Genomic DNA, 20,734 nt, shown 5'->3' with positions numbered 1-20,734 from the left:
TTCAACACTTCAACACTTCAACACTTCAACACTTCAACACTTCAACACTTCAACACTTCAACACTTCAACACTTCAACACTTCAACACTTCAACACGTTAACACTTCAACTTTTCAATACTTCAACACTTCAACACGTTTCAAGACTTCAACACTTCAACTGCACTTCAACACTTCAACACTTCAACATTTCAATACGTTAACACTTCAACTCTTCAACACTTTAACACTTCAACACTTTAACACTTCAACACTTTAACACTTCAACACTTCAACATTTCAACAGTTCAACACTTCAACACTTCAACACGTTAACTGCACACTTCAACACACTGGAAAACTTCTTACCCGGAAAACTGTAAAACTAGAAAACGTTGAAATTTTAAAAACATGAATGCAAATACAAAAACATTTAAAAGTGCGCTATTTTTATTATATTTCAGTCAAAAAAATGTCTGCTATATTATAAATATCAAAGGATACCATTGTACATTAGAATCTTTCATATCGCTCTTTAATGAAGGTTGGTATGCGTAATTTGCGTAGGTCGAAAATACACCATCTAATTTTATTAATTCAGAACCTCAGAGATACTCAATTTAAATTTTGCAGTTCCTACTAGAATATCTTACAAACCGGTTTGAACTCTAAGCCTAGTGACGTGCTGGACCGGCTGGAAAGTGGGACAGAATTCGACCAATCAAAGTTAAGATTCATTTCCTTGCAACCAATCATAGAAAGATTTGTGAAAGATTTGACCAATCCCTTTTCATCATCCACTTCTCATCCTTGATATTAATATGGCAGCCGAAATTTTTAAGACACGTCTTCAAATCAAGTCTGAATGAAATTTAAAGTGAAAATTTGTGAACCGAATGTTATAAGCGATAGATGGATAATTTTCTCCTTAGACTTGCGTCAATAAGTTGAAATATTTCCAAGTTACAGCCAATTTTCTTAAGAATTGTCCGTGTTTGGGACTACAGTACCCGGAAGTAAATATAAGGATAAATTCCGGGTTAATTTTACGGTAATTTCCCAGTGTACGATTTTTGGACTCCCAGCCACCCTCCTATCCATGGATTTCATATGTGAAACGAACAAGGTTAAAACTGGTCATGTGGCCGCAGCGCCCGGCCCCCTAGCCTGTCATAGCCTCAGCGCTCGGTCCCCTAGCCATTCCTAGCCGCACCGCTCGGCCCGGAAATTGTCTCAACCTATCCTTACCCTAAACCTCTAAGAACTTTAATTAGCCTGTCCTAGCCCCGGTGCTCGGGCCCTAGCCTGTTCTAGCCGCAACGCTCGGCCCCTTGGCCGGGTCCGTCCTAGTGAACGATTTTTGGCCCCCTCCCTTCCTATCGATTTTGTACATGACGAAATTAGTAAATTAGTATTTATTTATTATTATTTAAGGGTTAGGTTAGGTTAAGACACTTTCTGGGCCGAGCGCTGCGACTAGGACAGGCTAGGGGGCATGTACAAATTTGATAGGGGGGGGGGGGGGGGTCCAAAAATTGTATACAAGGACGGACCCAACTTTACCTCCCAGCCCTTCCCAAGAAACCAAATTCAAGAAGAAAATAAATATTTTGCTGAGTGTAAAAGAAAATACATCTTAACAAAACTGAATTTGATTTAGTGAGTTTCATGGTTTTGATTTAGTGAGTTTCATGGTTTTGATTTAGTGAGTTTCATGGTTTTGATTTAGTGAGTTTCATGGTTTTGTCAGGATTGAAACCTTCTTCTTTACAACTTTTTTCAGTATTATAAATCAACAACATTGTATATGGTTTGCGACAATTTGTGGTGAGAAAATATCTTCTAATAGAATCATTTCGTTTCTATTATAGTTATGAGCTGCTTATCGCAGAGCTCTCCCATGATTAAAATTTATTGGTCATGAGTAAGAATAATTTTGCAAACTTAGTTGCAGACTTTTCATCTTGAAAGAATGCAATCATGGACAAAAACTGCAATTAGAAAAAAAATGTATTTGCAAACGTAGTTGCAATGGACTGACTTTTCATATATATAAATTTATAAAAACCAGGAATAAGCAAGAAAAACCGAAAAAAGGACTTTTCTCCTGATGAAAATATTAAAATTGTATCTCGGCCGGAGTATAGTGACAAGTCTGGAAGGAATTGAGTCCTTGCCGCAAGCTCTGATTTTCTAATCCCTATATCTTTGGAACCCAATGTTGTAGATATTAGATAATTCAAACTATGAATTCTGTTTAAACAAATAATTCAAGTTTGAAATACTAAAGGTTTACACCACTAAGTTGCAAAGATAAATGGAGTAGAAAATTTAAGTCTTTGGCAGAGACTCATTCCTTTGATTCGAATGTTGTGTTTTGGGATTGGAGCCCTAACAATTTTGTACATGGTCTAAGTGGACATGTGGCCGAACCGGGTGGCCTCCTAGCCTGTCCTAGCCGCCGTGCTCGGCCATTAGACTGTCGTAGTCGAGATCTTGTTATTTAGCATTCAATATTAATGAATCCATGACACCCATTTCAGAAATAATGATGTCGTTGAAAAAGGACAAAAAAGATGAGGAAGAGAGGGATGGGGGCAACCCCTACAGTAACTTGGAGAAAACATCTGTGCTACAGGAAGCAAGGTAGAATATCTATTAGAATCACAGACTGGACTGATCAATCAGAAATTTCCTAAAGCTTGAGACCCTTTATATATAGTTAAATTAACGAGACTCCTGTAAAATTAATATTCAATTTGTTCAAGGTCTTTTAAAAATTCTTATTCAAATTGTTTAACGACACCCCTGTAAAAATTAATATTTAGATTGTTAACGAGACCCTTTTAAAAATTAATATTTAGATTGTTTAACGAGACCCCTGTAAGAATTAATATTTAGATTGTTTAACGAGACCCCTGTAAACCCGAGAAAATGTATCGGTGTACTGACGAAGATCTTGTATTTGTTGAACCAGGGGGAGGTGTTGGGAACAACTGAGGCTACGGAGTGCTTCTTTGCAATAACTAAACTTTTCCAGGTAAGAGGACCCTAGGACCAAAGTCGGTCAGTTTTAATTGGACGAATTAGAAGGAGTTCGTCTTATTGTAAGTTCTGAGCTCAGGATATTAAGTTAAACACAGTTTCCTAATATTTGTTTTAACTTTATTTCGTTCATTTCATTAAAACATATTTTAAAAAAAATATTAATGAATAAACTTTCCAATGATCTTATTTATAGTATAATTTATTTTAAAACCTTGCTTTTTATTAGCAATAAAGATAGTGCAACAATATTGAATCTTGCGTCCACAGAAATGCGTTATATTTCACACGTATTTATTATTTTATAACATCGAATTATCAATGTTTTGTTTACACAAAATTATACATTTCATCCTGCTGTCAAGGAAAAAAATATTTTTTTTTTTTAAACGTCACAAAAAAGAAAAGGGGGGGGGAGAATTAATACGATGTCATTATAACCGGTTAACCTATTCCAGGCTAAGGATACAGTGCTGAGACGTCTTGTATATCTGGGAATTAAGGAACTATCTGGTATTGCCGAGGATGTCATTATTGTTACTTCATCCCTCACCAAGGTAAAGATTTGGTTTAAATTTGCTTAACATTCAAATTGAAGTATTTTTCTCTATTCATACGAATCTTTCAGTTAGTTAACAAGAATAATTTTTGTTTTATGAAATAGACAAATTTTGACTTATTCTCGAAGGCATTTTTCATCGCAAAATATTATTATCCATTCCTTCTCCGTTATTGTTTTAGAAAAAAGTTAATCTTGTATTTAAGCATTCTCAACAAGAAGGAAAACAAAAACGGTCAATAAAAGAGGAGGCGAATATTTGCAGACGTGTGGACAAGAATTAGTAATGGCCAGAGGCTTTTTCAGGGGGAGGGGGCTATGACGAAATAGAACGAACCTAACAATGGTTTATTATTGTTTAACCATGTCTTATACCCTTTATTTCATAAAAATGTAATTTTCAAAACCCCATTCATTCAGTTCATTAATGAATACTTTTAATTTAAAAAATGCATTAAACTAAAGGAAATTTGAAACTTGGAAGCTGTGATTAACAAAAAATCAAATAACCATTTAAATTTGAATTTTGCATTCAATTTGAAATATTTACATATGAAAAGATGTAAAAATTCGATCCTTCTTTTTCATTTCTTAAATGCAATTAAAGGAAAGAATTTTAAAATGTAATTCCTGACTGTATCTAGGATATGACCGGAAAGGAAGACAGTTACAGAGCTGCAGCTATCCGAGCTCTCTGTACTATTACAGATCCTGTTATGCTTCAGGTTTGTTTGTAAGACATTTTCTATTCGAATATTCCCTGTTATTATCAAATCATCCCTTCTAAATATTTGATGTGTTTTGATTTTGAAGTGTTATAATTATATGTGTTATTTTATAGTGTGTTTGTTTATTATTAAATAGTTCTGGAAAATACATGAAAATATCCCGGAAAATTCGTATTAAATTTTCAATCAATAAAAATTTTACGTAACATTTTTTAACAAAATTGATTAAGAAGATTACATTATTTTTTTGACCAAATTTTGCATGCTGTCCAAGAAAATTAAAAAAATATATGACTTAATAGAGTTGATTACGTTAACTTGGTTGAACAAAACTTCTATCTAGGCTATTGAGAGGTATATGAAGCAGGCTATAGTTGACCGTAACCCATCTGTCAGCTCCGCAGCCCTCGTCTCTGCTCTTCATCTCTCTAAAACTGCTCCGGAAGTTGTCAAGCGTTGGGTAAATGAGGTTCAGGAGAGTGTATCCTCAGATCACGTGATGGTTCAGTATCATGCCCTGGGACTACTTTATCATATTAGAAAGCATGATAGGTTGGCCATCACTAAGCTGCTCGCCAAACTAACCAAGATGTCCTTGAAATCTCCCTACGCAGTGATCCTTCTGATTAGGATTGCCTGCAAAATGATCGAGGAGGAGGATATGGATTCTGGATCACCGTATTTCGACTTTATTGAATCCTGTCTGAGGCATAAGTCTGAGATGGTTATATATGAGGCTGCGCATGCAATTGTCAACATGAAGAAGACGACTGCTAGAGAACTTGCTCCGGCAGTATCTGTGCTTCAACTCTTCTGCTCCAGTCCTAAACCTACACTCAGGTTCGCTGCGGTCAGAACCTTGAATAAGGTCGCCATGACTCACCCTGCGGCAGTTACTGCTTGTAACCTTGATTTGGAGAATTTGATTACGGATACTAATCGATCCATTGCTACCCTGGCGATCACCACGCTCCTGAAGACTGGGGCTGAGTCCAGCGTTGATCGATTAATGAAGCAGATTGCCAGCTTCGTTTCTGAGATCTCCGATGAGTTTAAGATCGTTGTTGTCCAAGCGATCAGCTCTCTTTGCACCAAGTTCCCGAAAAAACACGGTATCCTGTTGAACTTCCTTTCCGGAATGCTGAGGGACGAGGGCGGACTTGATTACAAGGCAAGCATTGCGGACGCAATCATCGTTGTTATAGAGGAGAACCCAGAGGCCAAGGAGAACGGTTTGGCGCATCTTTGCGAGTTTATCGAGGATTGTGAGCACACTAGTCTTGCAGTCAAGATACTTCATCTTCTAGGACAGGAGGGACCTAGAACCTCGAATCCATCAAGATATATCAGGTTCATCTACAACCGTGTTCTCCTGGAGTGTGCCACAGTGCGCGCTGCTGCTGTTTCTGCGCTCGCTCGTTTCGGCGCACTCTGCGACGACCTTCTGCCCAATGTGCTTGTTCTACTTGGTCGCTGCCAGACAGACAGCGACGACGAGGTGCGGGACCGCGCCACCTACTTCAAGGCAATCCTAGAACAGCAGCAGGCCAGTCTTAACAGTCAGTATATACTGAATGGAATTCAGGTAACAAGATTATTTTGTAAAAATCTTATTTATAGGGGGTCATTCGCTGGATTGGGGAAAACAAGTTGTGAAAAAGTTTTTAAAAAAAAAATTGATAAACTTGCTAGTGGTTGATTTTAGTTTTCCCCACAAGCATCGAGGGGGAATTCTTTAAAATATATCTCCCAGTAAATATAAGGGAAAAAGAAAAGTGTATTTTTTATTTCTAAATTCTTAGGTTTCACTCTCAAGTTTGGAGAAAGCATTGCATGCGTACACGCTCAGCCAGGCTGATGAAAGGTTTGACATGAAGACTGTTCCTGTTGCATCGGTCGAGGAGCAAAAACCATCGGCAGCTAAGGTAATGGCGTGGAAAAATAACTTTCAAATTCTGACATTTAAAAAAAATTAGGTTAAGAATGTGATTAATTTATAGATGGAGTCGATGATGATGTCGAAGGGACCGGAGAAGCCGACTGCTACTAGACACGACGTGTTCGTTGACCGTCTATCTGCGGTACCAGAGATAGCTCAGCTTAACCTGGGTCCACTTTTCCGGTCATCTCAGCCAGCTGAACTTACCGAGAGCGAAACGGAATATGTTGTTCAGGTAGGAATTGTTTAGCCTTTTTTAAAATAAGTTAAAACTTTAAGAATTTGTCCTGATTCTAAATGATTTAGTAATTGTTTCCTATCATATAAGAGGAAATAAAAAATGAGAAATCATAGATTTGCTATAATCCAAGGTGGAAAAATCTTTCAGAAAATCTTGATTCGAAAATAAAATTTAGGTGATCAAGCATATTTACTCTGGTCACGTGATCCTTCAGCTGGACTGTACTAACACACTGAACGACCAGCTTCTGGAGAACGTTACTGTTGAGCTCGAGATACCAGACGGATGGGAGCTGGTATGATTAAAACGTTCTTTAAAACATTAAAACAAAAAATTGTAATTATTAAAATCTGATATTTTTTCTATAAGGCAATTCCTATTTCTTTCCCTAGGTTTTAGTCCGAAAATGTACATTTTTGCAATAAGGTAAATGACCTATTTACCTAAGATATTTCCCAGCAAATATTCTCTATCTTCATCCACTTTGAATCCATTTTAATTTGATCCCTGAATCCGTCCTGTAAAGAAAGGATGTTCTGCCATTTTTTGTTATGTGAGAAAAATTTTCAGATTTCTTGTACTCATGAAGGATTTATCAATAAGTCATAGCCTATTCAAAATAAAAAAAAATATTTAATTCCGATACGGATTCGATTCCAGGGAGCCAAATGTTTTTGATTTAAATTTAAACTGCTAATGATTTTTTTGTGTTAGATTACTGAAGTATCATGTAGCCGACTAGAGTATAATGTTGGAGGAACTATTTATGTAGTGCTAGCAACTCCTGAGGAGGTAAACTGACATTTAGAAAATTTCTATCACGTGATAGTAGATTATAAATAGTATTTAAAATTTGTTTACTTGAATGAACAAGGGATGAAAAAGTCATAACCTTAAATAAATTCGAAATATACGTTAAATCGTCAAAATGTTGAAGGTTGAACATGAAATCATTAGTGCCGTTTTTATCAACCATAAAACAAAAACATAAACATAACAAACCAATTAAGTATTTAAGCATCATCCCCCCCCTCCCCTCTTTGAAGAGCGTAAAACTTTGTCTAATTCGCCTAATTGGAGGAAAATAGATTATATTTAAGGGAACCTAAATGAATTTTTGGGTCAAAAGTATCTTAAAACGATCAATAACTTGCCTTTTTATGCCATTTTTTTTTCAGGAGCATTAAAAAATTATCTCCCCGGGGTGGTTAATTCTTGAAAATATATAATTATATACCCCTGCAAAAAAGACTAATTAATCTAGATCGGAGAGATAGTTGCAACTATCCCTGCCAGTCTCAAGTTTACCGTGAAGGATTGTGATCCAACTACTGGGGATCCAGACTCCGAGGAGGGATATAGTGATGATTATCAGCTGGAGGATATTGATATATCAGTCTCAGACTACGTTCAGAGATTGATGAAGGTAAGAACGAGATCTGAACCATTTTGGGTTGGATTTTTTTATTTAATTTACCCAAAAATGTCGTCAAAATTTTGATAGATTTTGGCTACAGGACCCTGTTTCAGGAAGATTGAAATTGATTCGATTTCAGACATTAACTTTTCTCTTGTTTTGCTTACCGGGATAAAAAGTGCTAAAAATGCAAAATCTTGAATTTTGTATTTCAACAACTTTATAAAAATCACTTCAAAAAGATATGTAGGAAAACTTATACTTAACGTTTAGGGTAACTTTGCTGGTGGCTGGGAGGAACTAGGAGAAGAGAATGAACTCTCTGAAACCTTCTCTTTGCCGATGAAAACCTTGGATGAGGCTGTCAAGAACATCGTCCTCTTTCTTGGTCTCCAGGTACAGTTTACACTCATTGATAAGAATAGTTGAGATCAAAATATGGATTTAGTAAATAAATATCTGTTTTTTCTGAAGCTTTTATCGTAACTATTTATTTAACCCCTATTTCTTAGAGTCTGATTCATAACGGTTTTCTTTTTTTTCATGAAAGCTAACTTTAAGCATGGGTTGTCACGTGCGGATTTTTGCAGCAAAAACTCCTTATTACTCAAATAAAGGAGGGCTTCGTTGTGACTCGGACATGTCACTATATAAACCTCGTCTCACGCAATTAAATAACAATTTCTTTGTAGCCGTGTGAGAGATCTGACAAGGTTCCTGAAGGGAAGAACTCCCACACCCTTCTTCTCTCTGGTGTGTTCAGGGGAGGGGTAGAGGTGTTGGTCAGAGCTAAGCTCGCTCTCTCCGACGGTGTCGCGATGCAGCTGACCGTTAGGTCGCAGAACGCCGAGGTTTCGGAGTTGATGACCACAGCTATTGCGTAACTTTTAAGTTTTATAATGTGCACTTTCAGTTTTCGTAAGAAATATCCTAATCTTATTGCACCGGTCTGCATTTCAAGTGCGATTTAAAAATTTTATATTTAGCGATTTATTCTCAATATTTATTTTATCAATATCTAAAAAAAATGTTACTTTAAATTAAATGTGATATCATTATACTGTGGTGTCTGGAGTGATACTTTAACCTAAAAATATATTTCTGTTTCAGATCAAAGTGAACATGTTAAAAATGTCCAACTAAACCTTGTTCCCGGAGAAGGGACAATAAGGATTAAAAAGTTCGGGGGTGGTTCTGCACTAGCTCCGGGATGGGAGCTAACCAGAGCTGTTGTGCCTACAGTACTCCGAGAACTGGGAGTAAGAAGGATAAAAACAGAAAAGAGGTTGAACGGCAGGATGATAAATACGAACCAAGACAGGTAGTGAACAAATTATTTTATTGCCAAGGATTCAGAGTCCAGATCTAAAGAAAGAAGTCAGAAACCTAAATACGAATTAGATTTTTGCGTTGGATTTAAGTCGGGATTCTTTTCTCATATTTTAATTGATACCAATGTAAATTAAAAGGTTATTCTGGTATGAGGGAGGAGAATATGAAAAACTTGTAGGATACTTTGGATTTAATCTAATCCTTACTTCAGTTTATTCTGGAATGAGGGAGGAGAGTATGAGAAACTTATAGGATATTTTGGATCGAATCGAATATTTACTCCAGTTTATTCTGGAAGGAGGGAGGAGAGTATGAGATACCTGTAGGTTATACCTAATCCTTACTCCAGGTCACTGCTGGAAGAAGGAGGTGGAGTATTAGAAACCTGTAGAGTTTTTTGGATTTAAACTAATCCTTACTCAATGTTGCTGCTGGAAGGAGGGAGGAGAGTATGAGATACCTGTAGGTTATATCTGATCTAAACTTATCCTTACTCTAGGTTAATGCTGGAAGGAGGGAGGAGAGTATGAGATACCTGTAGGATATATCTGATCTAAACTAATTTTTACTCCAGGTTACTGCTGGAAGAAGGGAGGAGAGTATGAGATACCTGTAGGTTATTGCTGGAAGTAGGGAGGAGAGTATGAGATACCTGTAGGTTATATCTGATCTTTACTCCAGGTTACTGTTGGAAGTAGGGAGGAGAGTATGAGATACCTGTAGGATATATCTGATCTAAACTGATCCTTACTACAGGTTACTGCTGGAAGGAGGGAGGAGAGTATGGGAAACCTGCAGCATATATCTGAACGGGAACCTGATGATTGGGAAGATGATCCTAGTTTGCATCCTACAACAGAAACAATGTTCATGGAAAAATCTAAGCAAAGCATTAGGTAATTAAACCAAACAACCAAAAGCTTCGACTTAAAACCAAAAATTGAATTGGCATCCTACAATGTATTTCTGAATATTGGAAAATTCTGTTGGTAAGAGTGCTTACAATGTCGAGGTTTTTATCTCTGGTTTTGAACATGTATCGTGGAGGAAAAATTTGTTTTGTGAAAAATACAAAAAAAATGTTAAACTCTGAAAATGAAATTCCTATAACGACTAAAGAGACAATCCGTGGGGTTTAAGGCGATACAGATCAATTTTACACGTTGAAATCGTTAATTATTAAATTAAATTAATTTAAATAGCGATAATTCAAGTTCATTTTGATTAAAATTACATTACGGTTCTATGATAAGACTAGAATGGTGAATTTAAACAAAATATTTGCAGTTTTTTGGTTCAAGAGCTTTCGCTTTATATATTTTACATTGTCACGCTGGTCAGTCAAGATTATCCGGTGGTTTTTTTACCTACTTTATTCGAGATAGTTTTCAACTTCTGTTTAAATAGTTTTTACATTTTGCAACCTTAAGAGTTTTTAAAATCTTATAAGAGCCATTTTGTGTACATTTTCTACTCTTGTAGTAAAAAAAAAATCTATTCAAGGAACGGTATGGTCCGAAAACGTTCCCAGATGCAGTTGGCGAACTCTAATTCTCTGGGAGACTTCATGACGTTAAAGAAAGCGTCCTCCTGTTCCACTATATATATAGACGATAGTACCGTCTCTCAACCTAACCTTAAGAACACTATAAAGTGCGTGTCCCTTGCCATCTACTATCATATAAAGAATAGAAAATCAGACGGAATACTGGATATATTTGACGAGAAAAAGAGTCCTTTAACGGTGAGAATTTATTTCAAAGTTATTGACTTTTATTGTAATAGATGATTGATTCTGCCTATTTGATTGATTGAATCGTTGATTCACTTTCAACCAATATGATTGATTGGTTGATTGATTAATTAATTGACTGTCTGACTACTATTAATCAATGTATTGATTGATTACTTTTTTTCTTTTTAGAGAGAGACTGTTCCGGATGAGTATAACAAGTACAACCCGGATCACAGACAGATTTACAAGTTTATCCGAACCCTGTTTAACGCAGCTCAGCTTACGGCTGAGTGTGCTATCATCACCTTGGTTTACTTAGAAAGGTTGGTCAAGTTAAACCGCTTTTTTTTAAAGAAAGATTGAATTGTTACCTTCTTGCTTAAGCTTTGTAGAAGCTTAAACTTCAGATTTTTATGTATAGAAGTGATAATTTTTTAACTCATTATCTCAGTTTCTCATCTGCTTGAGGTTTTATAATTTTGCTTCGTCTAATCTAAAATTTCCTCGTTTCCAAACGGAAGCCATTATTGACAACTTTAATAATATGTCATCTTTTTAGATTATTAACGTATGCTGAGATTGATATTGCTCCTGGAAGTTGGAAAAGAATAACTCTCGGAGCTATTCTTTTATCGAGCAAGGTAAAAGATTAAAAAAATGAAAAGTATCTTCTCCTCAATTCTAAAAATTATAGAACCCTGCCGGGAAGGGAAACTGAAGCCGGTTTGATGCTTGTTATTTCCTCTCAAATGTCGTCTTCCTTTCCTCTTATCAAACGATTAATATTTATTCAAGACAGATACATTTTTGAAGCGTGTGTCCAATCAAAATACATTAATAAAAATCTGCAAGTGTTGAAACATATGTTTTGATGTCTAAAATTGTGTTTAAATGCTGTAAGCATGCTCACCATAGGGCCATGCAGGTCCCTTAAATAGCTTTCATAATTTGATTTGATTTGATAAATATTCAGGTATGGGATGACCAGGCTGTGTGGAATGTTGATTATTGTCAGATTCTCAAAGATCTAACCGTAGAAGACATGTAAGTATAGAAGTATTTTGTGTGATTCATCCCGTTGTTGGCGGGGAGGTGTTGGCGGGGAGGTGATGGACCGTTGGTCTCCCAAACTGGGGTGGCAAGATCAAATACATTTGATTGATTGAGTTTATTGACAATAATTTATATACAGAAGCATTTGGTCAAATTAGGTTTTGCTGGCATGACGTTTGAATGGTGGTGGTAAAGTATGGTCCAGAAGTTTGATTCTGCCTCAATTCCTAATTGTACAATTCACGTTCTCCTAGCACGTCAAGGGTTGACCGGTTGGGCTTGGTGTTTAAACGTTCTTAGGAGCCCTTGCATACATAATATTTCAGGAACAAGTTTAAACGAAAGTTCCTGGAAATCTTATTTTAATAGAAACGTTCCTTGAAGGATTTATGCTAACTATTTCAGGAACGAGCTAGAACGACAGTTCCTGGAACTCTTACAGTTCAATATAAACGTTCCTAGTAGTGTTTATGCTAAATATTTCTTCGACCTGAGAACCCTGGCAGAAGCTAATGATCTCTCCTACCCTGCAGAACCTCTTTCTAAGGTTTGTAATCATAAATCAAAAAATGTGTCAAGGTTCCTTTTGGGGGTGGACTAAGGTCAGTTCGTCAGATCCCAAACTTTCAATTTAACATATTAAAAGGAACGAAATCGCAAATTAAATTTTTTGATGAATTTGAAACTATTTTTCCTTTCAATATAAGATATTAAAATCATCTTATTAATACTGGTATCATTCAATTCGACTTTTTTGGTTAAAAGCATCAAAGGGTAAACAGGTGATTTCAAATAAATGCGCCATGAATGTCCACCTTCTTATAAAGCGCAACATCCCATCTATCCTAACCTATCCTAACTTATAATAGTATAATCATGGGAGGTTTGCTAGTTTTCAGAATGGCAAGGCCGAAGGGGGTCCAAAAGAATGACGTAAGGACGGTGCAAAAAACTTGCCATTCAAAGACCAATTTTTCATTTATTTTCTGAAAATCTTCACAATACATAAATCTTGCATTCTATCTGCATCCCGTAGTTTTTAACATCTTATTTCAGCCACCAAACCGTTTTCTGTTTAGGAGCGAGCTCAGAAACTAGAGGCAATGTCAAGGTTTTGTGAAGATAAAATTTCTGGAGAAATTTTGCAGCAAAACGGTGTCAAAAGATCCAATTCTTTAGACAGGTAATTTGTTGAAGCAAACGTTTTCGTTTTGCAACATTTTAGATCTGATCTAGTTTAAAAGTAGTAAAATTAGTTTAGATTCAAGGTTTCTGTTTCTAGCATAATATGTCCACCAGTCAGAGAGTTTTGAGGGTTTTTAGAACCAATCCATTCATTTTCTGATAACATTTTTTTTAGATACAGTGAGAACCATAAAACTTAGGAATAGTAAGATGACTTTAAGACTTATGATATGATTGGTGAAATGAACATTATGATTATTAAGATTACTAAAAACTTTTTGCTTCTAACAAATGTTGTTTCCCTATTCCATATTTTAATGGTTATCACAAAAAGAATCGATCAGTAAATTTGTTTTATTTCAGACTAACATCGAACAGAAGAAGTGTCGCGATCCTATCTTGAGGTTACATTCAGTTAAATATTATTAGAGGAGCTTCAAAACATCCCATCCACCCTCAGTTAAAATCGGCAGTCAAGGTCCCACCGATTCTTGAACAAAATAGGCCATTTCCGGCCTAGAGACAAATAATTACTCGTGCCATCTTATACATCCATTCCTTTGTTATATCCTTGTATCAATGGAGTGATTAAATATCACCCTGTATCATCATAATTTAAAATTCTTATAGTTAACTTAATTATTTATAAAATTTTATTATTTTACATCACTTTCATGTTGTACATACTACATATTACATATAATGTATTGTTCTAAACTTATTACCATATTAACCCTACTCTCCCTACATTGAATCAAATTAGCAGAGATGTTACATTAGAACGATAAGAAGAAATTCCGCACAACATTACAATTATTCAGCTACAACATTGTTCAGTTACAACATTGTTCAATTATTCAGCGATTAATTAACTAAATTGAAAACCACGACCTGTCTATCGGGGGTATACCAACCCCATTCCCTTTGAAAATCATCTGTTCCCTATTTGTGTGGTAATTCGTATGTCCAATTTTTAATTTTTTCCCTTAGCATCAAAGCATTAAAAGTTATTAATTCTTGAAAATACCCTTTTTTCTAATCAATTTATTATTTAATCAAAAAACAAAATTTATACCCTTGTTTTCTATATATTTGATATTATTTTTTTATTATAATATTTTTTTGGTCTTACATTCTCCAGAAATACTGTGATGATTCCAGTGTTCTAATGTCCCAGTGTAAAATGTAAATTACCTATCAAAGCTCGCGAGTAAATTGTCGGACATTTGTTCTATATTTTCCTGCCGAGATTTTGTCTCAATGTTAGTTCTAAAAAAATACTCATCAGCTCTAACCATGGTTTACGGACAGTGCTAATAAATTACCAGTTTTTTGTAAACCGTCGCGAAACGAAAAAAAAATCCGGTTTTAAACATTTGATCAGAATATTTTCAATTCTTACTCCATTTTTCTCATCAATTTTCGAGTGGACTATAATAACTAGTTATTTAAATAATTGTATGCTTTATATCTCCTAAGTTTTTTCAGTTGGATCAAAATAACTTTTTCCTACAATTTCGGTACTAATATTAAGCTTAAGTTCAGTTTATCTGACTTAAAATCAGTATTAGTGTCAACTCTTGTTTGTCTTAACTCAAAATATTAGTTTCCTTAAGTCATTGAGACGAAATCTTCGCGTTGGAATAAACCCGTAGTAAAATTTAGAAGTTTTTATCCCCCCCCCCTTCCCACATTTGATTATAAAATCTCAAACATTTTGTACGTAATTAAAGTGTCCAAATGAATGTCAAATAACAATTGTTTTAAAAATTCTAAAATCTAGAAATGATTTTATGTCAATTTTTTAATAAAAAACGATAGAATTTTTTATTTAAAGTTTTTCTATTTTAGTTATGAAAATGATCTGAAAGCAATAACTAACTTCAGTTGTTTATTTTTATTTTCAACTCCGATCAAAATGGAAAAGCGTACTTTTTTATACATTTTTACATACAACCCAAATCAGTCAAACTATAAAGATATTCATGTACTAATGCTGTAGTATAAAAGTAGCAATGCTATCGGATTATATAAATGTAAATGACTCTTGTGAAGCATAATATCTAATGGACGGTGTTTTATTTACTTCCATCCTTCAAATTTTATTGATCTATTTTAAGTAATTTCACTTTCATTAAATGCTCAGAGCTGAAAACTTTAGAATGGTGGATATCAGGATTAAGGCTTAAACCAGTCTTTTCAAATAAAATTTCTTAATATCCAGTTTAAATATTGCTTGTTCTCCACATGAATTTAAACTCCAGAGAAGTTACCTTATCTGATATTTGGATATTTCATTCTAAAGTTTTCAGCTCAGTTAATATTTTTCTCCGCTATATATTGTTCCTTCTCCAACCTGCATCAAGGCAGATAGTTAAAAAGTAATTAAATAATAACCTGTAAAATGTTTAGATATTGTTAAATATTGTTTTTCAAATTGTGTTAGCTTTATGTTTATAATTCTTGTTTCTTCCATCAACTCTTGGATTCAGGGATTTCCCAACTCAATGTCGGTTTTTAAATCGAATTGTCTAAATCTTAAAGCTTTCCAATGTTCATTCGCTCAGCCCCCGCCAAAGTTGTAGACTTGATGTTTTGCATTATTATTGAAAAATAAACTTATTCCGATAAAGTTTCTTGATACTCTCTAAGTCATTCAATTTTGTGCGCTTTATGCAAAATTTCATTTCCTAACATTTTGAAAAAAATAAATTTTTAAAACATAATTACCTATATCTAAGTGTTAACTTCGTTTGAAATAATTTTTAATAAATTTTCTCTGATTCGTCAGATTTTTGTTTGGCATGGAAAAATGGTAAGCTTCCGTTGAAGCCTTATTTACTGATATCTTTTATTTTTTTGTTGATTTTTTAACAAACTTTAAATTTGTATATTTAAATGTATAATTACTCTATATTTATAGATCAGATAATGATTTAAAGGCTACAACACTTCCTGGAGTAGATTATAGTCAATTCAGGTAAACATGGAGTTAATAGATACATTGATGGGGTCAGACATGTTCTTAAGTTTTGTAATCGTTTGGTCAAATGTTCGTTAACTAGTGTCTTAGTTTGTTCCACGTTCGTTCTTTTAAAAATCGATCTGTTCCAAAAAGTTTAGTTCGTTATTTAATAATCAACCTCCTTGAACCATACTGTTAATTGAAAAAACGACCGCTCATAGTCACAGTTAACGGCACCAAGCTTCTAACAGCTTTTCATGAGTTTTTTTTTGGCAATTTTGATTCATGATTATGATTATTCCTAATGTAGTTGTAGAAGGTCTGCGGGTAATTTTAAGTTAGCAATATATCCAAATTCTTAGTTTGCCTAAGTGACTAAGTCATTTGCGAAGGGACAGTTCGTTTTTATCTTAAAGCAATATAATCACGTTGGGAATAAACAGCAATGTATGCTCTTCATAAATTATAGGAGGTATAACAAAATGATAAAGGCAAGTTGTTTTCTTTCTTTGAAGGAAATAGGAATGATTACATTTAGGCGATTCTGATATTTTAATTGTTACATCAATCCTTGTTATCACTTATCCTTAAAGATAAGCGATAAATTCAACATAATTAAAGCAGTTTTCTATATGTTACGTATCACGATGGAAGACGATATCTCCGTAAAAGTACAAAAGGAAAAGTAATGCATTGCAGAATGAATTAGGAATCGAATTTGAGTTAGAATTTCTCGACATTTTACTTATTGCCGTTGATACAGTTCTATTTATTCATTGACTCATAGTACCAACTATAATCATGTTTAACATGATTAATATATGGAATATTCTAGAAGGTATCCAGTGTACAGTGTGCGGTCCCTACTTAGTATTTGTTCTGCACTAGAAACCAAACATGGCGGCGGACGACTCTATGGATGTCGATCAAGAAGTTCCTCTGCACCCGGAAACCCAGAAACGGTAGGAAATAGTGACAAAAGGAGGTTTTTACTCCTTATTTTTACGCATGTTTTGAGCCATAAATGGGGGAAATCGATGCATGATTGACCAAGATATTCGGCTTTTAATGCATCCTCACAACAGCTGATGTTTGAAAACTACGCAGTTTTATTAAAATATTAAATTTTTTATTAAATTTGAAAAAATCGCGAGTTTTTAATTTTTAAAATTTTGAAATTTTTAAGTCTCGATAATTTTAATTTTTCAGTGCCATGTCAAAAAAGTATGTGTTGGCAATTTTTTTCTTTATTTGATTTGGAGTTGAATTAAACCATCACACGATAGAATTCCATTGTTTTGGCCTGTCTAGGGTTGATAGGCGGGAGGAAAAGAAAAAGGAAAAGGCGTTGAGAAAAATGCGAAAAATGATGCAGAAATCCGCCCCTCTCCTTCGGGACGGAATTTCTAGGTGAAATTGGTGTGCTTTCCAGTAGAACCTTTTTTGCACAATATCTCAAACTTTTTGTATAAGAAAATACTTTTAGGATTCAAACTCCGTTCGTTAATGCTCAATTTTTCCTATATATTTCACGCTTTAGATTGAAGTTATGTTATTTTTTAGGTAGAGTTTAAACCCATTTAATGTGATATGTAGAAATAATACATAAACCTATGATTGCATATCTATTAATCTCGGTACATACCACTTAATCTCGATATGTACCCCTTGATATCAATATATACCCCTTGATCTCGATATAAACCCCTTGATCTCGATATAAACCCCTTAATCTCAATATATACCCCTTGATCTCGATATAAAGCCCTTGATCTCTATATAAACCCCTTGATCTCGATATAAGCTCCTTGATCTCAATATATACCCCTTAATCTCGATAGAAACCCCTAGCTTGATCTCGATATAAACCCCTTGATCTCGATAGAAACCCCTTGATCTCGATATATACCCCTTGATCTCGATATATACCCCTTGATCTCAAAATATACCCCTTGATCTCGATATAAACCCCTTAATCTCGATAGAAACCCCTTGATCTCGATATAAACCCCTTAATCTCGATATATACCCCTTGATCTCGATAGAAACCCCTTAATCTTTATAAATACTTAATCTGATCTATACTCTTATAAAACCTCCATGAACTTCTTCATTCACATGCATTATAATTTATAATCCCATTAAACACGAAATGAACCCCTTTAACCTGGTATAGAACCCTTAAATCTGACCTAGAGCCCTTAACCCTGACAGAAAACCCTTAACCTTGATATAAAAACCTTAACCTTAATATAGAACCCTTAAACCTGACGTAGAGCCCTTAACCCTGACAGAAAACCCTTAACCTTGATGTAAAACCCTTAACATGGTATAGAACCCTTAAACCTGACGTAGAGCTCTTAACCCTGACAGAAAACCCTTAACCTTGATATAAAACCCTTAACCTTGATGTAAAACCTTTAAACCTGATATGAAACCCTTAACCCTGATGTAAAACCCTTAAACCTGATAAACAAACCCTTAATCCTGATAAAAAACCTTAATCCTGATAAAAAACCTGAATCCTGACAGAAACCCCTTAAGCCTGATTTAAAACCCCTAACCCTGTATCCTACCTACCCTGTTAGTCTTATCCACCTACCCTGTTTGTCTGAATCCAACTAGCCTGTTAGTCTTATCCCACCTACCTTGTTGGTCTGTATCCACCCACCCCGTTTGTCTGTATCCTCCCTACCCTGTTAGTCTGTATCCACCTACACTGTTAGTCTGTATCCTCCCTACCCTGTTAGTCTTATCCACCTACCCTGTTAATCTGTATCCTCCTTATCCTGTTAGTCTGTATTCTCCCTACCCTGTTATATTGTATCCTCCTTTTCCTGTTAGTTTGTACCCTACATACCCTGTTAAGTCTGTATTCACATCCAGCCTTTTTCTCTCTACTGCATTTAATATTAAAATGATGCTGTATACAAACTATGTATCTTCTACCCTTCCCAAGAAATCTATTGTACGTCCTAATAAGACAAGAGTATCGTTCTTATGCGAGTTTTTAGGGATTGATGTCAAGATGGAGGTAGAGGGGGTGTTGAATAATAGGATTAAAGGAGATATAAGATAAGGAGGCGCGTGTTATAATCTGATGAAGGAGAGTGAGGGTGGGGGAAAGGGAAAATTTCGAAGTCTAATACTTATTAATCTTTTATTTTATTGATTTTATTTTTGGTACGTCAATTCTATTAGAAAACTTATGTGAGAATCCATCAGTTTTTTGTAAATTTATAAAAATAAGAATTTATTCTACTAGAAATTCAAGGCGCTTCGCGCCCTTCTTTCTAGCCTTAGAGGGCGCTTCGCGCCCATCTTCTAAATTAATTGTGAACAATGTTCTCTTTGTGTACATCGTAAAACTAACTTCTTTTTTGAAAAGCCGAGAACCCTCGAAAAAACCCTTTCCCCGAAATAATTTGCAGTTTAAAAACATTAACAAATTTATACTGAAATTACGCGTTCATACACCCTAACAACTGTCTCCGAAAATCCATAAACCGAACGTTTTCATTACAACAACAGTTTTTAATTCAAAAACTGCTTCCCTAACCCTAAACAACTAAAAACTTTTTTCTGAACAACAATAACAATAAATCCCAACTTACTAATAATCCCAAACAACTTTTTCTAAATACTAGCCTTAGAGGGCGCTTCGCGCCCATCTTCTAAATTAATTGTGAACAATGTTCTCTTTGTGTACATCGTAAAACAAAACAAAAATAATTCGAAGATTTTCACAAAAATTTTTGTGGATTTTCAAAATTTTAAAAAATGTAATGAAGATCGAATTTTGATTAAGACAAATATTTAAAATTTCAATCATTCATAAACCTTCCCTGGGGTCCCTAGATGTCCCACAAAAAATTTGGGCCCGATCGTTTCAGCCGTTTTGACGTTTATTGGATACAAACAGACAGACAGACAAACAGACAGACAAGCCAAATTTATATATAGATAATCTCGATATGACAACTCTTGAGGAAATCGTATGAACATTGGTTTGGTTTGGTTGTACACGTGGTTAAGATTGTACATGCTTTTTATCCAGGGTCCAATCTATATGTCGATAAAGGTTTAAACAATGGTTGGAGAAGATACCCTGAACAATAGAAACTGTTGGTTTAATGTTGGACTAGAGACAAGTGGAAGTTAGAATTGTTTAAGATCGTGCGTGGATGGGTCGGATAACGTCTACTTCACGCTTTCATTCATTCATTCATTCATTCATTCATTATTCAAATATTGGACAAACCCAGATTTCTCGACAAGATTTTCAAGTTTTTCAATTCAAAACCAACACTCCTGGAATCAAATGAATCCGAAAGTGTGTACACAATATCATTTCTTCTCTAGTGCTTGCTAAGTCCATTAAAATGTCTGGTGTGTTTCGCTTTAGTCCGGCGTTAATGTCACTCAAATATCAATAAAATTATGTGTAAGAAAATCAATTTGAAATCATATAAAATACAACTCCCCCTCCCCCAAAGAAAACAGTACTGTATTTGATAAAAAGACAAACAAAATGAAGGGAAAAGTCCGCTAAAAAAA

General features: G+C 34.9%; 3 protein-coding genes across 4 annotated transcripts in view; all 3 read left to right on the top strand.

The window, feature by feature from the left end:
- Positions 1-2,498: 2,498 nt before the first annotated feature.
- Positions 2,499-9,018, top strand: LOC111700988 (coatomer subunit gamma-2). Its single transcript, XM_023472095.1, has 12 exons — positions 2,499-2,624; positions 2,880-3,018; positions 3,482-3,580; positions 4,227-4,307; positions 4,654-5,895; positions 6,113-6,235; positions 6,311-6,484; positions 6,666-6,785; positions 7,205-7,282; positions 7,755-7,916; positions 8,181-8,303; positions 8,600-9,018. Exons 1-12 carry the CDS (start codon positions 2,506-2,508, stop codon positions 8,789-8,791), a joined length of 2,652 nt encoding a protein of 883 aa, XP_023327863.1. The 5' UTR covers positions 2,499-2,505; the 3' UTR covers positions 8,792-9,018.
- Positions 9,019-9,021: 3 nt separating this feature from the next.
- Positions 9,022-15,623, top strand: LOC111701034 (cyclin-Y-like protein 1). 2 transcript variants are annotated; one of them, XR_002765128.1, is made up of 11 exons: positions 9,022-9,228; positions 9,996-10,135; positions 10,743-10,983; positions 11,164-11,297; positions 11,534-11,615; positions 11,948-12,018; positions 12,433-12,574; positions 13,107-13,210; positions 13,576-14,172; positions 15,064-15,377; positions 15,525-15,623. XR_002765128.1 is itself a non-coding variant. In XM_023472152.1 (9 exons), the coding sequence occupies exons 1-9, from the start codon at positions 9,118-9,120 to the stop codon at positions 13,613-13,615; spliced, it is 1,065 nt and encodes a 354-aa protein (XP_023327920.1). In that variant the 5' UTR covers positions 9,022-9,117; the 3' UTR covers positions 13,616-14,254. The 2 variants fall into 2 exon arrangements, 1 of the variants encoding a protein (XP_023327920.1); XM_023472152.1 differs by lacking the exons at positions 15,064-15,377; positions 15,525-15,623 and having other exon boundaries at positions 13,576-14,254.
- A 465-nt stretch (positions 15,624-16,088) lies between these two features.
- The window catches only part of LOC111700999 (dnaJ homolog subfamily C member 7), a 52,629-nt gene continuing 47,983 nt past the window's right edge, over positions 16,089-20,734 (top strand). The window contains exons 1-3 of the mRNA XM_023472128.1: positions 16,089-16,192; positions 17,013-17,139; positions 17,489-17,587. Coding sequence (XP_023327896.1) covers positions 17,075-17,139; positions 17,489-17,587 — 164 coding nt within the window. The 5' untranslated portion in view covers positions 16,089-16,192; positions 17,013-17,074. The remainder of the gene's footprint in view (positions 16,193-17,012; positions 17,140-17,488; positions 17,588-20,734) is intronic.

Source organism: Eurytemora carolleeae, unplaced genomic scaffold (genome assembly GCF_000591075.1).
Source record: "Eurytemora carolleeae unplaced genomic scaffold, Eaff_2.0 scaffold97, whole genome shotgun sequence".
NCBI classification, from domain to species: domain Eukaryota; kingdom Metazoa; phylum Arthropoda; class Copepoda; order Calanoida; family Temoridae; genus Eurytemora; species Eurytemora carolleeae.
This window is presented reverse-complemented; position numbering and strand designations above follow the sequence as displayed.